Here is an 18,992-nt window from a genome sequence, read left to right as displayed (position 1 = left end):
TCCTCCTCCCAACCAACCTTTTATAGGAGGGCCCATAGCCCTTTGCCGTAAATGGATCCCCTGTCCACACCTTCAGTCCGGGTCCCTGATCCCCCTCGGTCGGGCCATGCCCTCTAGCCCTTGGCGTGCCACGCGTGCTAAACATGTATGTCACAGGGGTTGAACCATAGCGGGCATGCTAATAGCCCCTCGCCATCCGCTAGCTCCACCCCCCCCCCCCCCCCCCCCCCCCCCCCCCCCCCCCCCGCCCCCCTTGTTGGTAATCTGATTCTTCGCATCATCTAGTTTTACATGTTGTGCGCACACACCCACACTCTCATGTCAGAAGGGTTGAACCATAGCGGGCACGCTTAAAGCACCTCAGCCTTTACCGCTAGGTCAACTCCTCTTATTATTATTTTTTGGGCAATCTAATGCTTCACATCAGCTAGTTTTATGGAATTGCGCCACATCCGCATGTCATAGTGGTTGAACCATAGCAAGCACGCTTAAAGCCCTTTATCGCTAGGAAACTCCCCTCCTCAACACTATAATCCACAGGGTCTTCAATGAAGTGTAAGCAGTGGGATCGACGACATTCAAGTGAGGCACATTGGAAATTCGAACACATTTCAATTTGTCTTTGTTTACATTCTTTGTCCCTGTTTAGTTTCCACCTTGCAGTGGGCTGTCCCCCTTCCTTGAGATCCCCGCAAACCTTTGGGCGCCGTCAATTCTGTCCCTTGGACCTTTAACTTCAAAGATCTATCCAACGAGTTTTGAACTCAGGACGTGGATACAGAGAGAGAATGGCTACATCAAGCGCATCTTTGGGCAAGGTGGTTATGCGCGGTGCCTGCAGAGTAGCAGGGGATCCCACGTGGGTAATGCCCACCATGAACAAGGGCAGGGATTCCCTTTGGATAGAATCTGTTCTCGGAAAGAATGATCAAGAAAAGAGCTAGCACGCACCGAATTACATGCATCGCCAACTCTCCGGAAGACTCTCTGCATGACCATCTCAAAAAATGTACAGAAAAAGCAGATTTAGCAGCTGGTAGATTATGCTATGACCATTTTGTGAGAACCCATGTTGAAAGACTGTCATTTTGGGGAGACCAGCTCATTCGTTTGTTTGCTGCGGGCAAAATGCTGGCTGACTCCCAACAAGTTTTTGACAGAGTTTTTTCTCCAACCATATACACATGGAATGCCATCATTTCAGCTCATGTGCAAGTAGGCCATCCACAGGGTGCAATAAGATTTTTTCATGGCATGCAGTTGAATTGTGTTCAACCTGACAGAGTCACATTCTTGTGCCTGCTAAAAGCGTGTATCAGCTTGTCTAACCCCTTGCAAGGACGGATAATGCACGTTCTCATTTGTGAACTTGGACTTGGTGCAGACCATATCATCGGGAATGCCCTTGTTGACATGTTCTCAAAAGTTGCAACATTAGAAGAGGCTCATAGAGTCTTCGGTGCCTTGGTTATTCGAGACAGAGTATCTTGGGCTGCTCTAATTGCAGGATATGTACAACAGGGACATCCACATGTTGCTCTTGATCTTTATGAAACCATGCAAAGGGATGGCATTGGGCATGATAGAGTCATCCTTTTGTGTGTTTCCAAAGCAGTTTCATGCATTGGAGTACTGACAGCAGGCAGAGTATTGCATAATGATGCCGTTAAGGATGGGTTCGAATCAGATGTTGTGCTAGGTAGCACTTTGATTGACATGTATGCCAAATGTGACTGCATGGAGGAAGCCGGAAATCTTTTTGAAAGGCTTTCAAAACGGAATGTGGTGTCATGGGGTGCACTAATTGGAGGCTTTTCAAGTCAAGGGAACGATGCTATGGTGTGCTGTCTCTATGAACGGATGCAACAGGAGAAGATACAAGCTGATCGAGTTATTCTTGTGTGTGTTTTGAAAGCATATGGTGGTCTGGGTGCTCTTTGGCAAGGCTGCCAGATAGATGATCTGCTAAGGAGGAGGTGCATTGATGTTGATGTGGTGCTTGGAAGTGCATTAGTTGAGATGTACGTACTTTGTGGAAGCATCGAAGATGCTCACAAAGTTGTCGATGATATAGATAGTCCAAATAACATTTTGTGGGGCATGCTGATTGGTGGATATGCCATTTGTGGAAACCAAATAATGATTGAAACGTGTCTAGCCACAATGCAACAACAGGGCTTGACTCCTGATCATATGATATTTACACAGGTTCTTGCAGCTTGCAGCCATTCTGGCTCATTGGACATTGGTTTTCATTGTTTTAACTCAATAGTAACAAATCAAAAAAATGTTTCAACTGTGGAGCTCTATACTTGTGTAGTTGATCTCTTTGGGCGAGCAGGACGGCTGGATGCAGCTGCAAATTTAGTCAAGACAATGCCATTTTCGCCAGACGACATTGCTTGGAGATCTTTGCTTACAGGTTGCAAGATTCACATAAAAACTGGTCTCGAGTAGTAGATCTCAGCAGATCGTGAAACTTATGTCGTTAGTACATTTGCAGATAGAAGGTTTTTGTGAATCAGATTTATTCCTCATCCCAGCCGTTCAGGAACTTCCTGGTGTAGGACACTCTGCATTTGACATGCTGGAGTGGAAGAAGTATGCATTTGGGAAGACACCCACATTTGGCGAGCGGTGAAAGCTAACACATGAGCAAATACAAAGTCTTCCCATTTACAAGCTGAAAAATGAGCTGGTTAAAGCAGTCCATGAGAACCTGGTTTTCGTTGTGATTCAAGAAACCGGTTCAGGGAAAACAACACAGGTTACACAATCTCTAGCAGAAGCAGAGTACACAACAAAAGGAAAGATTGGCTGTACACAACCTCGAAGAGTGGCTGCAATCTCTGTAGCCCAACGATATATTAGTCCAATCAATGTTTTGTGGAGCATGAATCAGAAAATGACTGAATCGTTTCTAGCCACAATGCAATGACAGGGCTTGACTTCTGATCATATGATATTTATACAGGTTCTTGCATCTTGCAGCCATTCTTGCTCATTGGACATTTGCTTTAACTATTATAGGGCACTAGTAATAAATCAAGAAAATGTTCCAACTATGGAGCTCGCAGTTGATCTCTTTGGGTGAGCAGGCGGCTTGATGCAGCTGCAAATTTAGTTAAGACAATACCTGCATTTTCATCAGACTACATTGCTTGGAAATCTTTGCTTGCAGGTTGCAAGACTCACATTAAAACTGGCCCTGAGTAATAGGTCTCAGCAGTACTAGACAGAGATGGTGGAGATCAAGGGAAGATATTTAAGCATCTACAAACCAACACCTAAGGAGCACTTTTGGTCTCATTGATAAACTTTGTGTCAGCAAATAGTAGAAATTTCTGGCAATTGTCCAAGCCCCCTTCCATATGCTTTGTGTAAAGTGACCAATCTACATAATTTTCCATAAATAACATAAAATTCAAGGTGTAAGTATGAAATTTGAAATACAAATTTTGAGATTCTAGGTGGTAAAATGATAGAAAGGTTTTCTGAAGCACCTGTTTTGACAAGCAAAATAGCTTGTGACAGGAAGAATAGCTGGCAATTTTAGGCCCCGGAGAGAGTATGAAGAGGGTATCTGTGCATCTTTGCAAATTTCTCATCTCTTGGTTGTAGAGATTAAGGTGAATAAACTACGGAAGCATACTTTGGCAAAAATAAAACTCACTCTTAGGCTTTAAATATTCACCTTTTGTGCAAAACCTTAGCACTGTGCTTTGGAGATGCCACCAAGCTGCTCCCAAACCTTACTAAATGAAGACAATTTGTGGCAATTTGTCCTATCCTATACCTATGACTAAGATAACTAAGTAGCAATTAACCTTGCTCTTTATGGACTCTCTCCTTTTAGTCCCAAGCCTTTAACTGAACTGGTCCATATGCACTTAATCAACAACTTCACTTGTTAGCATAGACTTTAAGTAGATCAATAATAGTTGAACTTGCTATCTCACTTTGACCATCAATTTGTGGGTGATAGGTCGATAAGAAGTTCAACTTAGTACCTAGATTCTCAAAGAGACCCTTCAAAAAATTGATGGTCATTTTTCTCTATTGGATACTATAGATGTTTTTAAGCCATGGTACTTAAAGACCTGTGAGATAAAGAGGTTTTCCATATGGTGTGCTTTAATAGTCTTTTTAAGCGGCGTAAAATGTTTTGGCAATCCAAAAATGGAATCCATGAATATACTTCTCCATGAGAATTAGGTATAGACAATGGCTAAAGCAAGCCAAGATGCCTCCCTCTATCATATTCCCATATACCCATGTATGGATTTTGGAAATCCAAACATAAAATCCATATATTTCCCATGGGGAATCAAGAATAGACAATGGTTGAAGCAAGCTAGGTTGGTTCCCTCTAGCATAATTTGTCTTTTGACATACAATGCATTTGCGACATATTTTGGTATGTCTGCTTTCATTATTGGCCAATAAAAGTATATCTCTACTCCCTTGAGAGTAGCTTGAATCCCCCTTTTTTCGGCATGAGGTGAAACATGAGATTCATACCTAACCTTTTTACGTAAGTATAACCTATTTCCATAAAGAAGATAACCTTCTTGAACATTGTATGGTTCCTCTTTCTTCCCTAGTGCAATGGCTGGCAGTACATCTTTGAAGTCTGGATCCATAGCGTACTCATCTATTATAGAGGACATATCATTTTGAGTAGCTATTGATACAACATTCACACTTGGTTTTCATGAAAGAGCATCTACCACTTGGTTGTGCTCACCATCTATGTGAGCAATATGAAAGTTAAACTGTGAAAGAGTGTTTGCCCACCTCATTTGTTTATCACTTAATTTAATTTGCGTCAAAAATATCTTCAGACTTTGGTGATCTGTGCGCAAAATAAATTGAGTGCCTTGGAGATAATGTTTCTAAGCATCTAGGGCATGTAAGATAGCTAACAATGTTTTCATATATACTTAGATTCTTTTCTTGATCATCCAATCTCAAAAAAGCTCCAAGACATTGTCCACAAGCATCACACTAGCCTTCAAAAGGATTTAAAAGGTCTGGTAATATTAACACTAGTTGAGAGATGAGCCAGCTTCATTCTCTTTTGCAATCCATAGAAATTTGTCACAATAACTAATATCTATTTCTCCTAAATGATTTTCTCATGTTAAACTGATCATTTAATATGGGAAAGTACTAGGGGAGAAAAAGCTAGAATATTGGTTAAGCTGGCAAACCGGCCACAGTAGGGATCTAAAGGAGGGAAAATAAGGATCCAAAGGGGGGGCCATCTGCAAAAGAGCAATGTGCCACAATGGGCTTAAAAGACCCTAAGGTTCAGCCCATTTCCAAAATGCTAAGGTTTTAAAATTCAAAGGTTGTGTCCAAAGGTCACACTCTAGAGAAATTGGATGCTTTGTGTGTGTCCCAAAAAGTCTTCTCAAGGCCTACATAGGAGGGAGAGAGCCCAAGAAGTAGGGGATGAAGAGAAACTAACACACACACACACACACACACACACACACACACACACTTATCTTGACTACAATGTCTTGGCCCAATTGGGATCTGGCTTTCTCGGGTGGCACGCTCCTTACCAACCCACCTCCTAAGTCCCTTGGAGGCTTCAATGCATATCAAACACAAATGGACAATAACCGGTTTTGCACATGCAGTTTCTTAAGCGTCTTGCATTGGCTCACATGCAATATTTTTACTGTAAAGCAAGATCGATATCCCTCTCTCTCTCTCTCTCTCTCTCTCTTTCTTTGTCTCTCTCTCCCCTTATATGTAGATAAGGTCGAAAGACTCCCTTATCACAAAAAAACGTGGCTCGTATTGTTTCTATCGAGCAGTCTCATCTCTTGCTTTCTCTATTGGGTACGCATACGCTCACAGCGCCATGGATCTGCATTACCGATTGTCGCCATTTGGTCGCCTGCCGCCGTCGCTGCTCTAGTAATAATGGAGAGCTTGTGCTTGCAGGTTCTCTCTATCTCTCTCTCTCTCTCTCTCTCTCTCTCTCTCTCTCTCTCTCTCTCTCTCTCTCTCTCTCTCTCACACACACACACACACACACACACACACACACACACACACACACACAAGGGAAGGGCGCTCTACCTTGCGAGATTGGAGCTCTCTGATTTAATGGCTTTATCAGCAGTATTGGGCTTCAGAAACTCTTCTGTCTCTATGGCTCATTGGACGACATGCTGGCTGTGCTGAAAGATGACCATACTCGACAGCCCATCTGAGGGATGGGATGTGCTCCTTTCTCTTCTCTTTTTGCTTGCGGATCCCTGTCAAGGATTAGTTGTGTGAGGTAATGCTATGCTCATCAATTTTTGCTAAGAAGCTTCTTTGATTGCTGTCTTTATCTGTGTATTGGCTCTATGCGTATGCATATACTGTATCTCTCTCTCTCTCTCTCTCTCTCTCTCTCTCTCTCTCTCTCTCTCTCTCTCTCTCTCTCTCTCTCTCTCTCTCTCTCTCACACACACACACACACACACACACACACACACACACTCCTAAGTGGCAACCACTTCAGAGCAATTGGTTTATGCGGGTCTGTTCATTGATAGTGCCCTTTTCCGCAATAGGCCTCAATGGAAACTCGGATCAGGGAGTCAATTTTGTTACAGATTACAAAGTCAACTTAATGGGGCAGGATGCATACCACAGGTAGGTGCCCTGGCACCTGCTTAGAATTTGGACATGAGTGTATCAATAATTTTTCTGGGTTTTCTTCAATCTATTTTTGAAACATCAAGCTTGATTTAACAAATAAAATAAACTATAACTTATGTGTTAGAATTTTCAATCTCTTTTAAGGACATTTTGTGATTGTTGAAATGCCATATTATAAACTCGGAGATTGTATTGCTGGTTGGGATGGTATTAGCGCATATTCATGATGGTACAAACTATACTAATAGATTGTTAAAAAGCATTGCTTATAAAGGATGTTTTGGAAGCATAACGAGCATGTTTTGGAATGCCTATTTAAATATTTTGTAAAGTAGCCTGTATGTTTCAATGCATTGAGAAAACTAATGTTTAAAGAGTCTCTCTTTCAAACACTAAGAGCGAGTGAGTATATTCCATGAATGGTAAGCCGTAAACCTCCTGTGGAGGATCTCACTAGGAGATGGCACAAACTGGAATTTTTGAAAATGTGTTCAATTTACAAACAATACGATGCCCGATTTTCTGGCCATACATGTAAAGTTAACCTTAGCAAATTGTTGTCCCTTTTATTCAAGTTGGTAGTGACTTTATGAATCCTAGCAAGATCGAAGAAATCTTGCCTCAATCAGTAGATACCGTTTTTAATGATTGTATGCAGGAATTACATGGACAATTGTAGCTAAAGACAAAGATCTAAGGAAATTTGCCTACATGAAACCCAATGATGAGTTGAAAAAAACATTGAAGTTTTCTACTTAGAATAAAACATTGAAGTCTTTTGCTTTGTATGGTAAGGTAACTTGGGAGCTTTGTATGGCAAGGTAATTTGGACTTTTATAAGCATCATAATAAGGTAACTTGGACCTTAATCCTCCTTTGAGGGTCTCTTGGTGAGATGGTATAGTTTGTTGGAGAGTTTTTGAAACTTTATTCGGAATACAAGGGAGATGCTGCCAAATTTTCTTTGCGAAAGGACATAGTCTTACAGGGTATTTATGATACTACAGGTGTTTGTTATTCTTAGTGTCGGTTATCATTGCATATAAACATATATAAAGAATTGGGGATATGTTTTTTCAAATCCTTTTTTAGATACAAACTGGGTGTTAATCTCTAATATGTTTTGAGGATGCTACCATATTTTAGAGGTAGTAACATGGGATATACTGCCAGTTTTTTATGCATGGGATATGTTTTAGTTCTTGAAGCCGTAAACCTCCTGTGGAGGGTCTCGTGGGGAGATGGCATAAATTGAGTTTTTTGAAATACTACTCCAAATACAAAGGAGGTGTTGTCCAAATTTTTGCCAGGCGTTCTACATTGATCGATAACCCAGAAATACATAAGTATTTGCATCAAATATGGTAATCGACACTAGTGGTTGTTTGAGAGAGCTCGATGAGTATCGGGGTAGACATACATATACATTCAGAGGTTATCTTACTTGAAATTTGAACTTAATAGTCAATCCTAAGGGTAAGCTGTAAACTAGGTCTATAGGTGTGACATGGATGACAACTGGATCCAGTGTCGACACCTGCAAAACGCACAAACATCGCCAGTTCTAACTGAATGTTTTTGTATGGATGCAGGTAACAGCTGGATCCTTCTCCATGTAGATGTAGCTGAAGCTCAGCCCAAAGGATGGACGCACAGATATACAACATTAAGATATCAATTTGTAATAATCAGAGATTGGATTTCTGATCTAAATAACTGTATTATCCATTAGATACAGAATGTTGTATTGATGTATATGAAATGGTAATTGAGTTGTATGACATATTGTTTTAAAATGTTGTTATTTAATATATTATTTAATACAATTGTCTAAGTATGGTTCAAATTTGAAGGGATTTTTTAACTTAAACACACACACACACACACACACACACACACACACACACACACACACACAAGCTACCTTTGCTCCCTAGCCCAGATGCCCACAAGGTGTACTCAAACCCTATTGGATGGCCTTGGAGGTGGACCATGAGAATTAGGCTAGAGAAAATCTAGTTTAATTAATTGAAAATCACTTAATAAAAGAACCGACAAGAATTAAGCTCTCTAGAAGACTATTGGATAGTCTCCCAAGGGGTCCAATGAGGATTCAACAGCCCAATGGCTTGCCTGATTCCTATTGGCCAAGAGACCAAGGAGTCCAATGAGAGTTTAGTTGCATTAATTAATTACCTAAATCTCTCACAAAAGGGGAAAGGGGGACACATGTCAGAAGGCTATCATAAATTATGCTCTTGAAATTCCATTGGCTAGGCTTGGGGAGGTCCAATAGGGTTGCAGCATGAGCAAATAGCAAGAGGGGTCGACCAAGAGAGAGAGGGGGCTGATTTTATCAAGGCATTATCCACACACACTCACAAAAACTCATGTGTGAAGCAAGAAGACACACACTCTCTCTCTCCTTCTCAAGCTTTAATGGAAAGCTTATCACCTACTCCAAGCTTGTGAGAAGGGAGGCTTACACCAACAACTCTTGGCTTTGTGATGCAAATCCAACCAAGAGCCAAGCTTCAATGCATACTCATCTCCTCTACCATGCTAATTACTAAGCTAAGCTATGCTAATATGAGTGATTTGTGAGGAGATGTACATCTTTCTCGTAAGACTACTCCTTCCTCTCAATCTACTCTCATACCCCGCTATCTCTCACCATCTTCAAAGGTGTGTGAGGTCTTGGGTCTGAGACCGTGAGGGAATTGATGTTGTGTTTGATAAGTGTTTTTCTTAGTGCTTGAAGTTTTCATCTTCATTGCACTAGCTAGTAGTGAAGGAACACAAAGAATTGTATTGTAAAATGTATCTCTTGATGGGAGAAACCATAATATAAAGCCTTTTGGAGGGGGGACCGGCTCCATGAAAATCCGGTCCTCAACTGTTGTCAATTGCTTAATTTCTCTCTCTTTTGAAGTATTGTTCATGCTATCTAACTACGTGTTATGATTTTTGTTGCTCTCTCCACCCAAGCACTCTTGTTATTCTCATTAGGAATCTATTCTAATGAAATGCTCACTATGTTCATGCTATTTTCCGCTGCACACAAGTTACTAGGCCATTAAATGTTACATTGGTATCAGAGCACAAGGTTTTTCTTTTCTTGCTCAAGAAGGGAGGTCCTCAAGCTAGCTATAAATGGTTGGTATTATTAATTGCATGTGAGTAAGTGCACCTGCCTTTGTGCAGATAACGGGGCATTACCGTCGAGAGCTATGGTCTTAATAATGGAGCCCTACGGGGCTTGCCTGCGGCTTAACCACTATTGAGCTATTAGAATCTTGATAGGAGCCGGTGCTGTTTTGGTGTTTGCAATTAATGGTATTCGAGCCACGGGTACAGTAGCTTGAGTGATTTTTCTGAAGGGGTAAAGAGGAGTAGCAACTAGGGCTTGAAGTGCCAAAGTACACCTAAAAAGTTTACACCGAAAAGTTGTTAGAATGGTTGACAATAGTGAAGAGAGTGAAATTAATGTTGATAACTTTGATTTTGCTAATGAGCAGGCTACTAATGATTCCCCGATGCTTGATAACTATCTTGTTTCTAGGATTCAATAATCCATGGGCAATCCATCCCTCCAAAGTGAAGTGCAACGGCAACTTCGTGCTCATGGGATTCTCCAAGCTCCCCACCATGACGAGAGAGCACGTAGGAAGCCTCCTTGCGAGACTTCCAAAAGAGGCCTCTCTCCGATTTGGGAAGAAGAAGAGGATCCATATGAAGGGCTCAAAAATTTGCTTCTTGATGATGCATCTCCTTCCCAAAGGAGAATTCAAGAGCCTCCACCGAAGGAACAAGAAAGAAGTGAGTCTCCTGCCACCTCGGTGGAGATGGATCCATGAAGACGGCGGGCTAAACGCTCGCCATCACCTCCAAAACAGAGGAGACCATCACATGCTGCTCCACACCATAATTCAAAGAGGGATGACAAAAAGGAAGAGAAGAAAAAGGCGAGAAAGAGGACACCCTCTTCTCCATATTCTTCATCCTCTTCCTCTTATGAAAATGAAGGTGAAGACAAAGAAGATCAAGGCAAGAAAAAGGCAAGAAAGAGGTCACCCTCTTCTCCATCTTCCTCAAATTCTTTATCTTGTAAAGAATGTGATGGTGCAACTTTTGAACCATAAAAAATAAGAGGCCATAGGAAATTCTATGCCGCGTGGAAGAGGTCATCCAAGCTCAAGAAGTTCAAAGAGGGAGGGAAGACATCTCTTTCCTTACCTACGATGGCACCTTTGGTGCTATGAACAAAGTCTTGGCCTTTATCCAAGAGTTCGATGCGGCGTTTGGAGATGAGGGCTTCACGGAGTCCTCTAAGCTACGCCATGTAGCTATTCACTTTCAAAAGTCCGCCAGACAATGGTGGTCTAGCCTACGGGCCAACGGTGAAGCTCCACAAACATGGAAAGCTTTAAGAGCTTCCATTATGAAGCAGTTTTTGGCCACCGATACCAAAGACAAAGAACTCACCGAATGGCGAAGCTTGAAGCTCTCTCCCTACGAATCCATTCACAAATATGTAGACAAGTTTTGGGACTTACAACTCAAAGCCACTGTTTTCAAAAAGTTGGATTTTGGAGAGCAAAAGAAACAATTTTGTGCAACCTTAACTGAAGAAATGGCGGAGTATGTTAACTCCCAAAGGCCTTGCACCATATCAGCGGTTATACACCATACTATGGCGGCTTCTTGAATCAACTTCCAAACAGGGGCTAAGAGAAATTCTAAGCCCATGAAAAACAAGAGTTCCAATGAGCCTAAGGGGAAGGACAATGTCCAAAAGTCTCCTAAGGGCAATTCCAATAAAGCTAAGGAGAAGGGATTTTACAAAGGCAAAAACAAACTCTCTCCTGAAGAGCTTGAGCGTTATCACAAAGATCACTGTTGCTTCAAGTGCGGCGAGCAAGGGCATGCGTATTGCACTTGTCCTCAAAAGAACACCCGCCATGAACCTCCTAGAGCTACCTTGGTCGAAATCCAAGAGGAGGAAACTCACCACAAAGGATCTCCTCTATGCCATGCTTGGGGAAAGGTAAGAAAACATGATGCTTTTATTCTCTTTGACCCTGGTTCTACTCACAATTTCATATCCACAAAGTTGGCCACCAGGCTTGGCATACAAGCTTACGAGATGGGAGATGTCCTACCCATAGACTTCTTTATCTCTCCTCTCAAGCACGAGGATGTAATCCTAGCGGCACCATGGTTGATCGCATGGCTGCCAATGTTAAATTCTTTGAAAGAAGAATCTACTTTAGATTCAAGGAAAATGATATGTACATAGATGCCAAGCAAATGGGTAACACCATACCCATTGTACATACACAAGCTTTCAATAAGTCAATAAAGATCTCTCTTTCCGTGTACATGATTTTTGTTAAAGATTCTCAAAATGAACCTAATGTTTTAACAAAAGAAATTAAACACACTCACAAGGAATTAGAGTTATCCAATTTTCTCAAGGGGTTTCAAGATGTCTTTATTGACGACATCCCTTGTGAGCTACCTCCTGAACGAGGCAATGATGACCATGCAATTGAACTTCTTCCAGGAAGTTCATCGCCTTGTTAGGAAATAAGACGTAGCTAAATAGATAATTGAGTAGATTACTTAATGGAGAGAGACAGATTTATATACATGAGATTATAGAGTAGAGAGAGAGAGAGAGAGTACACACGATATACGTGGTTCACCCAATGTGGGCTACGTCCATGGGAAAGCAGCCACTCAATGGCTTTAGTACTTCAAAACAAGAAGTAGTTTACAAAGGGATTATACCCTTAATGGAGCTCCCGCCTTGCTTCACTCTCACCACCTCACACTCACCTTGTTGCATCAACTTCACACTATGAAATGTGTGTAGAAATGGCCTCCTTTTATAGGCCAAAAGGGCTGCCCTCTCTTATGAGAGACAACCATGTGTAGCCGCCCTTGTGCGAATAAGTCCAAATCGGACCCTCCAATCCGCCCATGTGTGGCCGCCCTTGAGAAGACAAGGCCGCTTTTGAATTCGGCCACCGGCCATTGAATTCGGCCACCGGCCACCGGCCATTGACTTCCGACCACCGGCCACCCGACTGGTTGTTTTCCGACCACTTTCCGGCTGCCGTCCGGCCATAATATTCCGGCGAAAAGGAATATTCCGGCGAAAAAAAAAGTCTCGGGGGCCTCCGCCCCCGAGGCCTTTAAAGTTGCCCCTGATTCTTGTCCGTGAAATTTTTGGTTTCCGATGAGTGATTTTCCTTCACGCACGATGGCTTCTCCTCATAATGGGGGCCTTACAAATGTGCGCTTTTACCACAGCAAATTACAAGGGTAAATCAGGCTCCATACTTAACACGCCTAATAAGCCTCCTTATAGAGTTTATCAAGCTCAACACGAGGAGATTATGCGGCAAGTGGATGAGTTAGTTGAAAAGGGCATGGTTAGGCCTAGCTTATCTCCATTCTGTTCTCCTGTACTATTAGTGCAAAAGAAAGACAACACATATCATATGTGTGTCGACTATGGAGCACTAAATAGAATCACTATCAAGAATAGGTTCCTGTTCCATGGGTAGAGATCTATTTGATAAGCTACAAGGGTCCACCTACTTCCGTATGATTGACCTAAAAAGTGGCTATCATCAAATAAGGATAGTTGATCAAGACATTGTAAAGACTGGATTTCGCACTACATTTGGTCTTTACAAATACTTTGTCATGCCTTTTGGCGCCTCAATCGAGCCTTAGGAAACTTAAGTAAGACCCAATCATTTTCTTTGAACGTTAAGGCCCTTTTGTGCTTGTCAGCAGCAGCTTTTTTCCGTAGTTGGGAGATGGATATAGCCTCTTTAATCTTTTGAAAAGATGCTTGCAGGTCACGGCTATACTCATCGGTAGGGAAGATCTTCCCATGTACTTTAAGTAGCAAGGGACTTTTAGGTCTTCCCTCTATGATTTCAAAAGGCGCTTTTCCCGTAGAAGTATGGATAGTATTATTATACGCATGCTCTACAAGAGGTAAGTATTTTTCCCATTGTGAATGTTGATCTACTTTTGTAACATAGGTCTTTAGTAGATCAAGAATCGTAAGATTGGCTATCTCACTTTGACCATTCGCTTGGGGGTGATAGGCCAAAGAGAAATTCAATCTTGTACCTAGATTTTTGAAGAGACCTTTCCAAAAATTACTGGTCATTCTAGGATCTCTATCTGACATGATGGATGTTGGCAATCCATGGTGTTTGAAAATCTGGGATATGATGAGAATTGCCATTTGGTGTGCCTTAATAGTCTTCTTGACAGGGATCAAGTGTGCTTGCTTGCTAAACCTATTGACTATTGTCCATATTCCCGTATTCCCATGGATAGACTTGGGTAATCCAAAGATAAAATCCATGGATATACTCTCTCATGGTGAATTAGGAATTGGCAATGGCTGGAGTAATCCAGGTTGCTTCCCTCTGTCGTACTTGATCTTTTGGCATACCACACATTTTGAAACATACTCTTGTATGTCCACTTTCATGGTAGGCCAATAAACGTACGTCTCTACTCCTCGAAGAGTAGGTTGAATGCCTCTATGCCCCGCATAGGGAGGAGCATGGGATTCATACATGACTTTCTTACGGAGGGAGTGGGTAACACATAGCCTATTTCCATGGAGAAGATAACCATCGTGCAAGGTGAATGGTTCCTCTTTCTTTCCCAAAGCAAGGGCTGACATTATGTCTTTAAAGTCAGGGTCAGTAGCGTACTCATCTATCATAGAGATAGATCATTGTGAGTTGCTATTGACACAGCATTAACTTTTAGTTGTCGTGAAAGTGCATCAGCCACTTGATTATGCTTATCAACAATGAGAGCAATGTGGAAATTAAATTGTGAAAGAAAATTTGCCCACCTCATTTGTTTGTTGGAAAGCTTTGTTTGCATCATGAAGTACTTGAGACTTTGATGGTCTGTTCATAAAATGAATGGAGTCCCCAATAGATAGCGCTTCCATGTGTCTAGGGGATGTAGAACAGCTAACAGCTCTTTCTCATAAATCCCTAAGACCCGTTCATCCGTGTTGAGCCTTCGGCTCTCATATGCTATGGCATGCCCTTCTTGAAGCAAGACTGCTCCAAGGCAATCACCACAAGCATCACATTGGACTTCAAATGGCTTTGAGAGGTCTGGAAGCATAAGGACTAGTTGGGAGGTAAGCTTCTCTTTGAGCTTGTCAAAAGCACTTTGATCCTTAGCAGTCCATGAATACTTAACGTTTTTCTTTGTTAAGTCATGTAATGGTCTTGCTATTTGAGAGAATTTTGCTATGAAGCGTCTTTAGTATGCACACATACCAATAAAGCTTCTTAGCTCATGTAGATTCCTTGGATTAGGCCATGCTTTTATTACCTCCAACTTTGATGGATCCATACAAATACCATCTCGAGAGATAATATGACCTAAGTATTGAATCTCTTGAAGGAAAAAATCACTTTTCTTTTGATTGAGAAAAAGATTATTCTCCCTTAATGCTTGAAAAATCACTTGGAGATGTTGCTTGTGTTCCTCCAAGGAATTGGAGTAGATGATGATATCATCAAAGAACACTCCATTGAATTTGCGGTAGGGTCTAAAAATTTTCTCCATCAATCAATTGAACATAGCTGGTGCATTAGTCAAGCCAAAAGGCATGACTAGATATTCATAAAGGCCAAACGTTGTACGAAACACGGTCTTTAGGATGTCTTCATTCACTATCCTTATTTGATTGTAGCCACTTTTAAGATCAAACAGACCTTCTACCTGAGGTACAAGAAATGTACACACATGCAGTATGTACCACCTTTCTTTTGCACTAAAAGGACTGGAGAACAAAAGGGAGAGGAGCTAGGGCTCACCATCCCTTTGTCTACCAATTCTTGTACTTGCCTCATGATCTCCTCTTGTTGAGCTTGTGAAACTCAATAGGGAGTTTTGTAAGGCGGTGAGCTTCCTGGTAGGAGCTCAATTCGATGGTCATCATCCCCTCGTTTTGGAGGTAAGTCCATAGGGATATCATCGATGAACACATCTTGGGATCCTTTTAGAAAGTTAGACAAATCTAACTCTTCTTGTTTCCTACCATTCACCTTTGATAAATCATTAGGACCTTTTAGGGATTCTTTGACAAAAATCATGTACGTAGAAACTGAGCGTTTTATTGATTTATCAAGGGCCAGAGGATTTACAAGTGGTATAGTACGACCAGACTCGTTAGCATCTATATACATATTCTTTCCCCTGTAGGTGAAGTATATTCTCCTTTCAAGGAACTTCATGTTGGCAGCCATGCGGTTGAACCATGGTACCCCTAGGATAGCATCCTCATGTTGGAGAGGAGAGATAAAGAAGTCTTCTTTGTCGACATAGCTTTGGATATGAAGCCTCAACTTCTCAATCAATGGAGTAATGAAGGCTTTCTGTCCCTCAAAAGCGGCATCAACAGTTATAGCATCTCCCATCTCAAAAGCTTGAATGCCCAACTTGGTGGCCAACTCCATTGATATGAAGTTGTGAGTAGAACCAGGGTCAAACAAGATGAAGGCATCATGCTCCCTTACCTTTCCCCAAGCATAGGAGAGAGGTGATCCTTTACAATGAACATCCTCTTTTGGAGCTTCAATAGTGGAAGCTCTAGGAGTCTCATTGCGAGCATTTCTTTTGGGGCAAGAATGATAACCATGTCCTTGCTCCTCACACTTAAAACATTTGTGATCCTTGCGAAAAGTTTCAAGCTCTTCAGGAGAGAGTTTATTCTTACCTTTGTAAACTCCTTTCTCCTTGAACCAATTGTTGTTGTTGTTGTTAGAATGGCCTTGGGAAAAATTTTGGGCATTAATTTTTCCTTTTGCATCACTTTTGTCTTTATTTTCCATGGGCTTGACATTCCGTCTAACCCCTTGTTGGAAATTGATGCGTGAAGCAACCATGGTATGGTGAATTACTTCGCTGGTAGAACCAGGCTGTTGAGAGTTGACATACTTAGCCATTTCTTCAGGTAATCCCGCACAGAATTGTTGCTTTTGCTCAGCAAAGTCTATCTTTCGAAAGACAGTAGCCTTGATATGTAAATCCCAAAACTTGTCCACATATTTGTGGATAGACTCATCAGAGAGAAGCATCAAACTCCGCCATTCGGTGAGCACTTTGTCCTTTGCATTTCTTGCAAGGAATTTCTTCATGATGGAAACTCGTAGAGTTTTCCATGTGTTTGGGGCTTCGCCATTGCCACGAAGGCTAGCCCACCATTGACAAGCCGATTTTTGGAAGTGCATAGCTACTTGGCGTAGCTTGAAGGACTCCGTGATGCCCTCGTCTCCAAAGGCCACATCAAATTGTTGGATGAAGGCCAATACTTTGTCGGTAGCACCAAAGGTGCCATCATAGGTGAGAAACGAGATACTCTTTCCTCCCTCTTTGAACTTCTTGAGCCATGAAGGATCAGATTTGCGATGTGACCTTTGCCATGCAGGGGAAGATTTGCGATTCATTGCTTTTGTAACCTTTGCCATGCAAGAGAATAGCCATAGGAGAATTCTTATATTCTCTAGGAGAATAGCCATAGCTTTCGTCGGTAGAGGAGGAAGGTGAAGAAGAAGGAGAAGAGGGTGACCTCTTGCACCAATGTACTATGTAGCTAATCAAGGTGTTAGACCTCCTATGATAAGACCCATGATTAAGCAAAGAGCTGGAAATTATCATAATTGTGGTGCAAATGATCATTGGAAAAATGAATGCCTAGAGCCTAACAAGAAGCTCAAGCTAGTTGAAGCTTATTGCATACAATGTTGCAAAAAGGGAGGACACTTCCCTGAGGATTGTCCTAAAAATCCTTTAAACAAGGGTAAAACAGTAGTGAACGTAGTCCAAGTGATACCTAGTAGCTCATCTGAGAGTGAACCGGTTGTTCCAATCAAGGTAATCACCAGAGCCTAGGCTAAGAAAAAGAAACATAACTCTTCTGATGACTCGGAGAATACGAAAATTTCCTCTCAAAAGACCAAGAGAAGCAGAAACAAAAGGGATGAGATGAGAAAACACAAACAAAGGCTCAAATCAAGGAGAAAGCAAAGAAACTATTCCAGGAAAAGGTGAAAGAAACTGGAAGTGAAATCAAGGAAATCACCATGAAATCTGGAGGATCAATTTTGGTTGACAAAATTTTCGAGCCAATTAATGCAGCCTTGGAAGCTTACCAAGAGGGACTTAAAGCAGGCCAAAAACAAATGGAAAAATATCCTTCTCTAGACATGGAAGCGGCTAAGCTTGAGGCTTATCAAATTTGGTAAGAATTACTCAAGAGATGCTGGAAAAACAAAAACCAAAGCTCGAAAGTATGAAAAAACCTTAGGAGCTTGTGGTAGGAACTAGTAAAGAAAAATCCAAAGTGGTGGTAGAAACCCACCTTGAAACAAAAGAGCCAGAACTTATAGTGCCGGACAGCGAAGATGCCTTAGACGGAATTCCATTCGTACAAGAAGACTGACCAGGATACTTATGGAAAAAAGTTAGAGAGATTAATGATGGGAGCCTAACTATGAAGTCAGCTCCTGTAGAGGAAGTTTGGTTAGACAATCTACCTCCTGATATGGAAACGGATGTACAATCCTTGTATGGGGATTGCAGATCTGAAGCTTCAGGAATATCTAAGCCATTGACCTTGAAAACATTACCCTCTTACTTGGGAGATAACGAAGATGAATCCATAGTGTGTAAAACCACTCAGGTAAAAAGAGCAGAATAGACCCTAGAGGTAGACAACATCCATTCAGTCATGTCTACACCCATGCAATGCACTCGTACTTTAGGAGAACTATTAAAAATCAGACCATATTTATGGAATATCTACAGAAAACTATGGAGAAGGTGGGGATAAAGAGCTAATCGCAAAAAAATTGGGAAAATTAAACACGAATTGGATAACAAAGAGATTTGATATGTTCCAATGAACAAAGTCGGAGAATATTACAAAGGGGAAGAAGGAAACACAACCCTTCCAGTGAGATATAATGATATAGAAACCATGGTAATACTCGATAGTGGGACAGGCATAGCCATAGCCATGAAAGCAATATGGGAATCCTAGGGACAACTAGCCATTAGATAAACTCAAATGAAAATTGCAATTGGCTGATGGAAACATCGAAAGACCCTTAGGACTGCTTGAAAAAGTGATAGTTAATTCTTGTGGGATTGAATATCAACACATTTTTGCCATAGTAGACTTTGGAAAGAAACTCAATTATGAAAGCATATTGGGAAGACCTTTCATGCAACAAGTACAACTTATCCAGGAT

The 18,992-nt window shown here is 41.5% G+C and overlaps 1 protein-coding gene across 1 annotated transcript; it reads left to right on the top strand.

The window, feature by feature from the left end:
• The first annotated feature begins 724 nt into the window (after nucleotides 1–724).
• On the top strand, nucleotides 725–2,953 carry LOC147451920 (pentatricopeptide repeat-containing protein At3g12770-like). The gene has a single exon (XM_086517800.1). The coding sequence runs from the start codon at nucleotides 925–927 to the stop codon at nucleotides 2,455–2,457; it is 1,533 nt and encodes a 510-aa protein (XP_086373926.1). The 5' UTR covers nucleotides 725–924; the 3' UTR covers nucleotides 2,458–2,953.
• Nucleotides 2,954–18,992: the final 16,039 nt, after the last annotated feature.

This window comes from Adiantum capillus-veneris, chromosome 8 (assembly GCF_014529385.1).
Source record: "Adiantum capillus-veneris isolate H3 chromosome 8, ASM1452938v2, whole genome shotgun sequence".
Taxonomy (NCBI): domain Eukaryota; kingdom Viridiplantae; phylum Streptophyta; class Polypodiopsida; order Polypodiales; family Pteridaceae; genus Adiantum; species Adiantum capillus-veneris.
The sequence above is the reverse complement of the archived record's forward strand: the minus strand, read 5'-3'. Positions and strand labels throughout refer to the sequence as shown.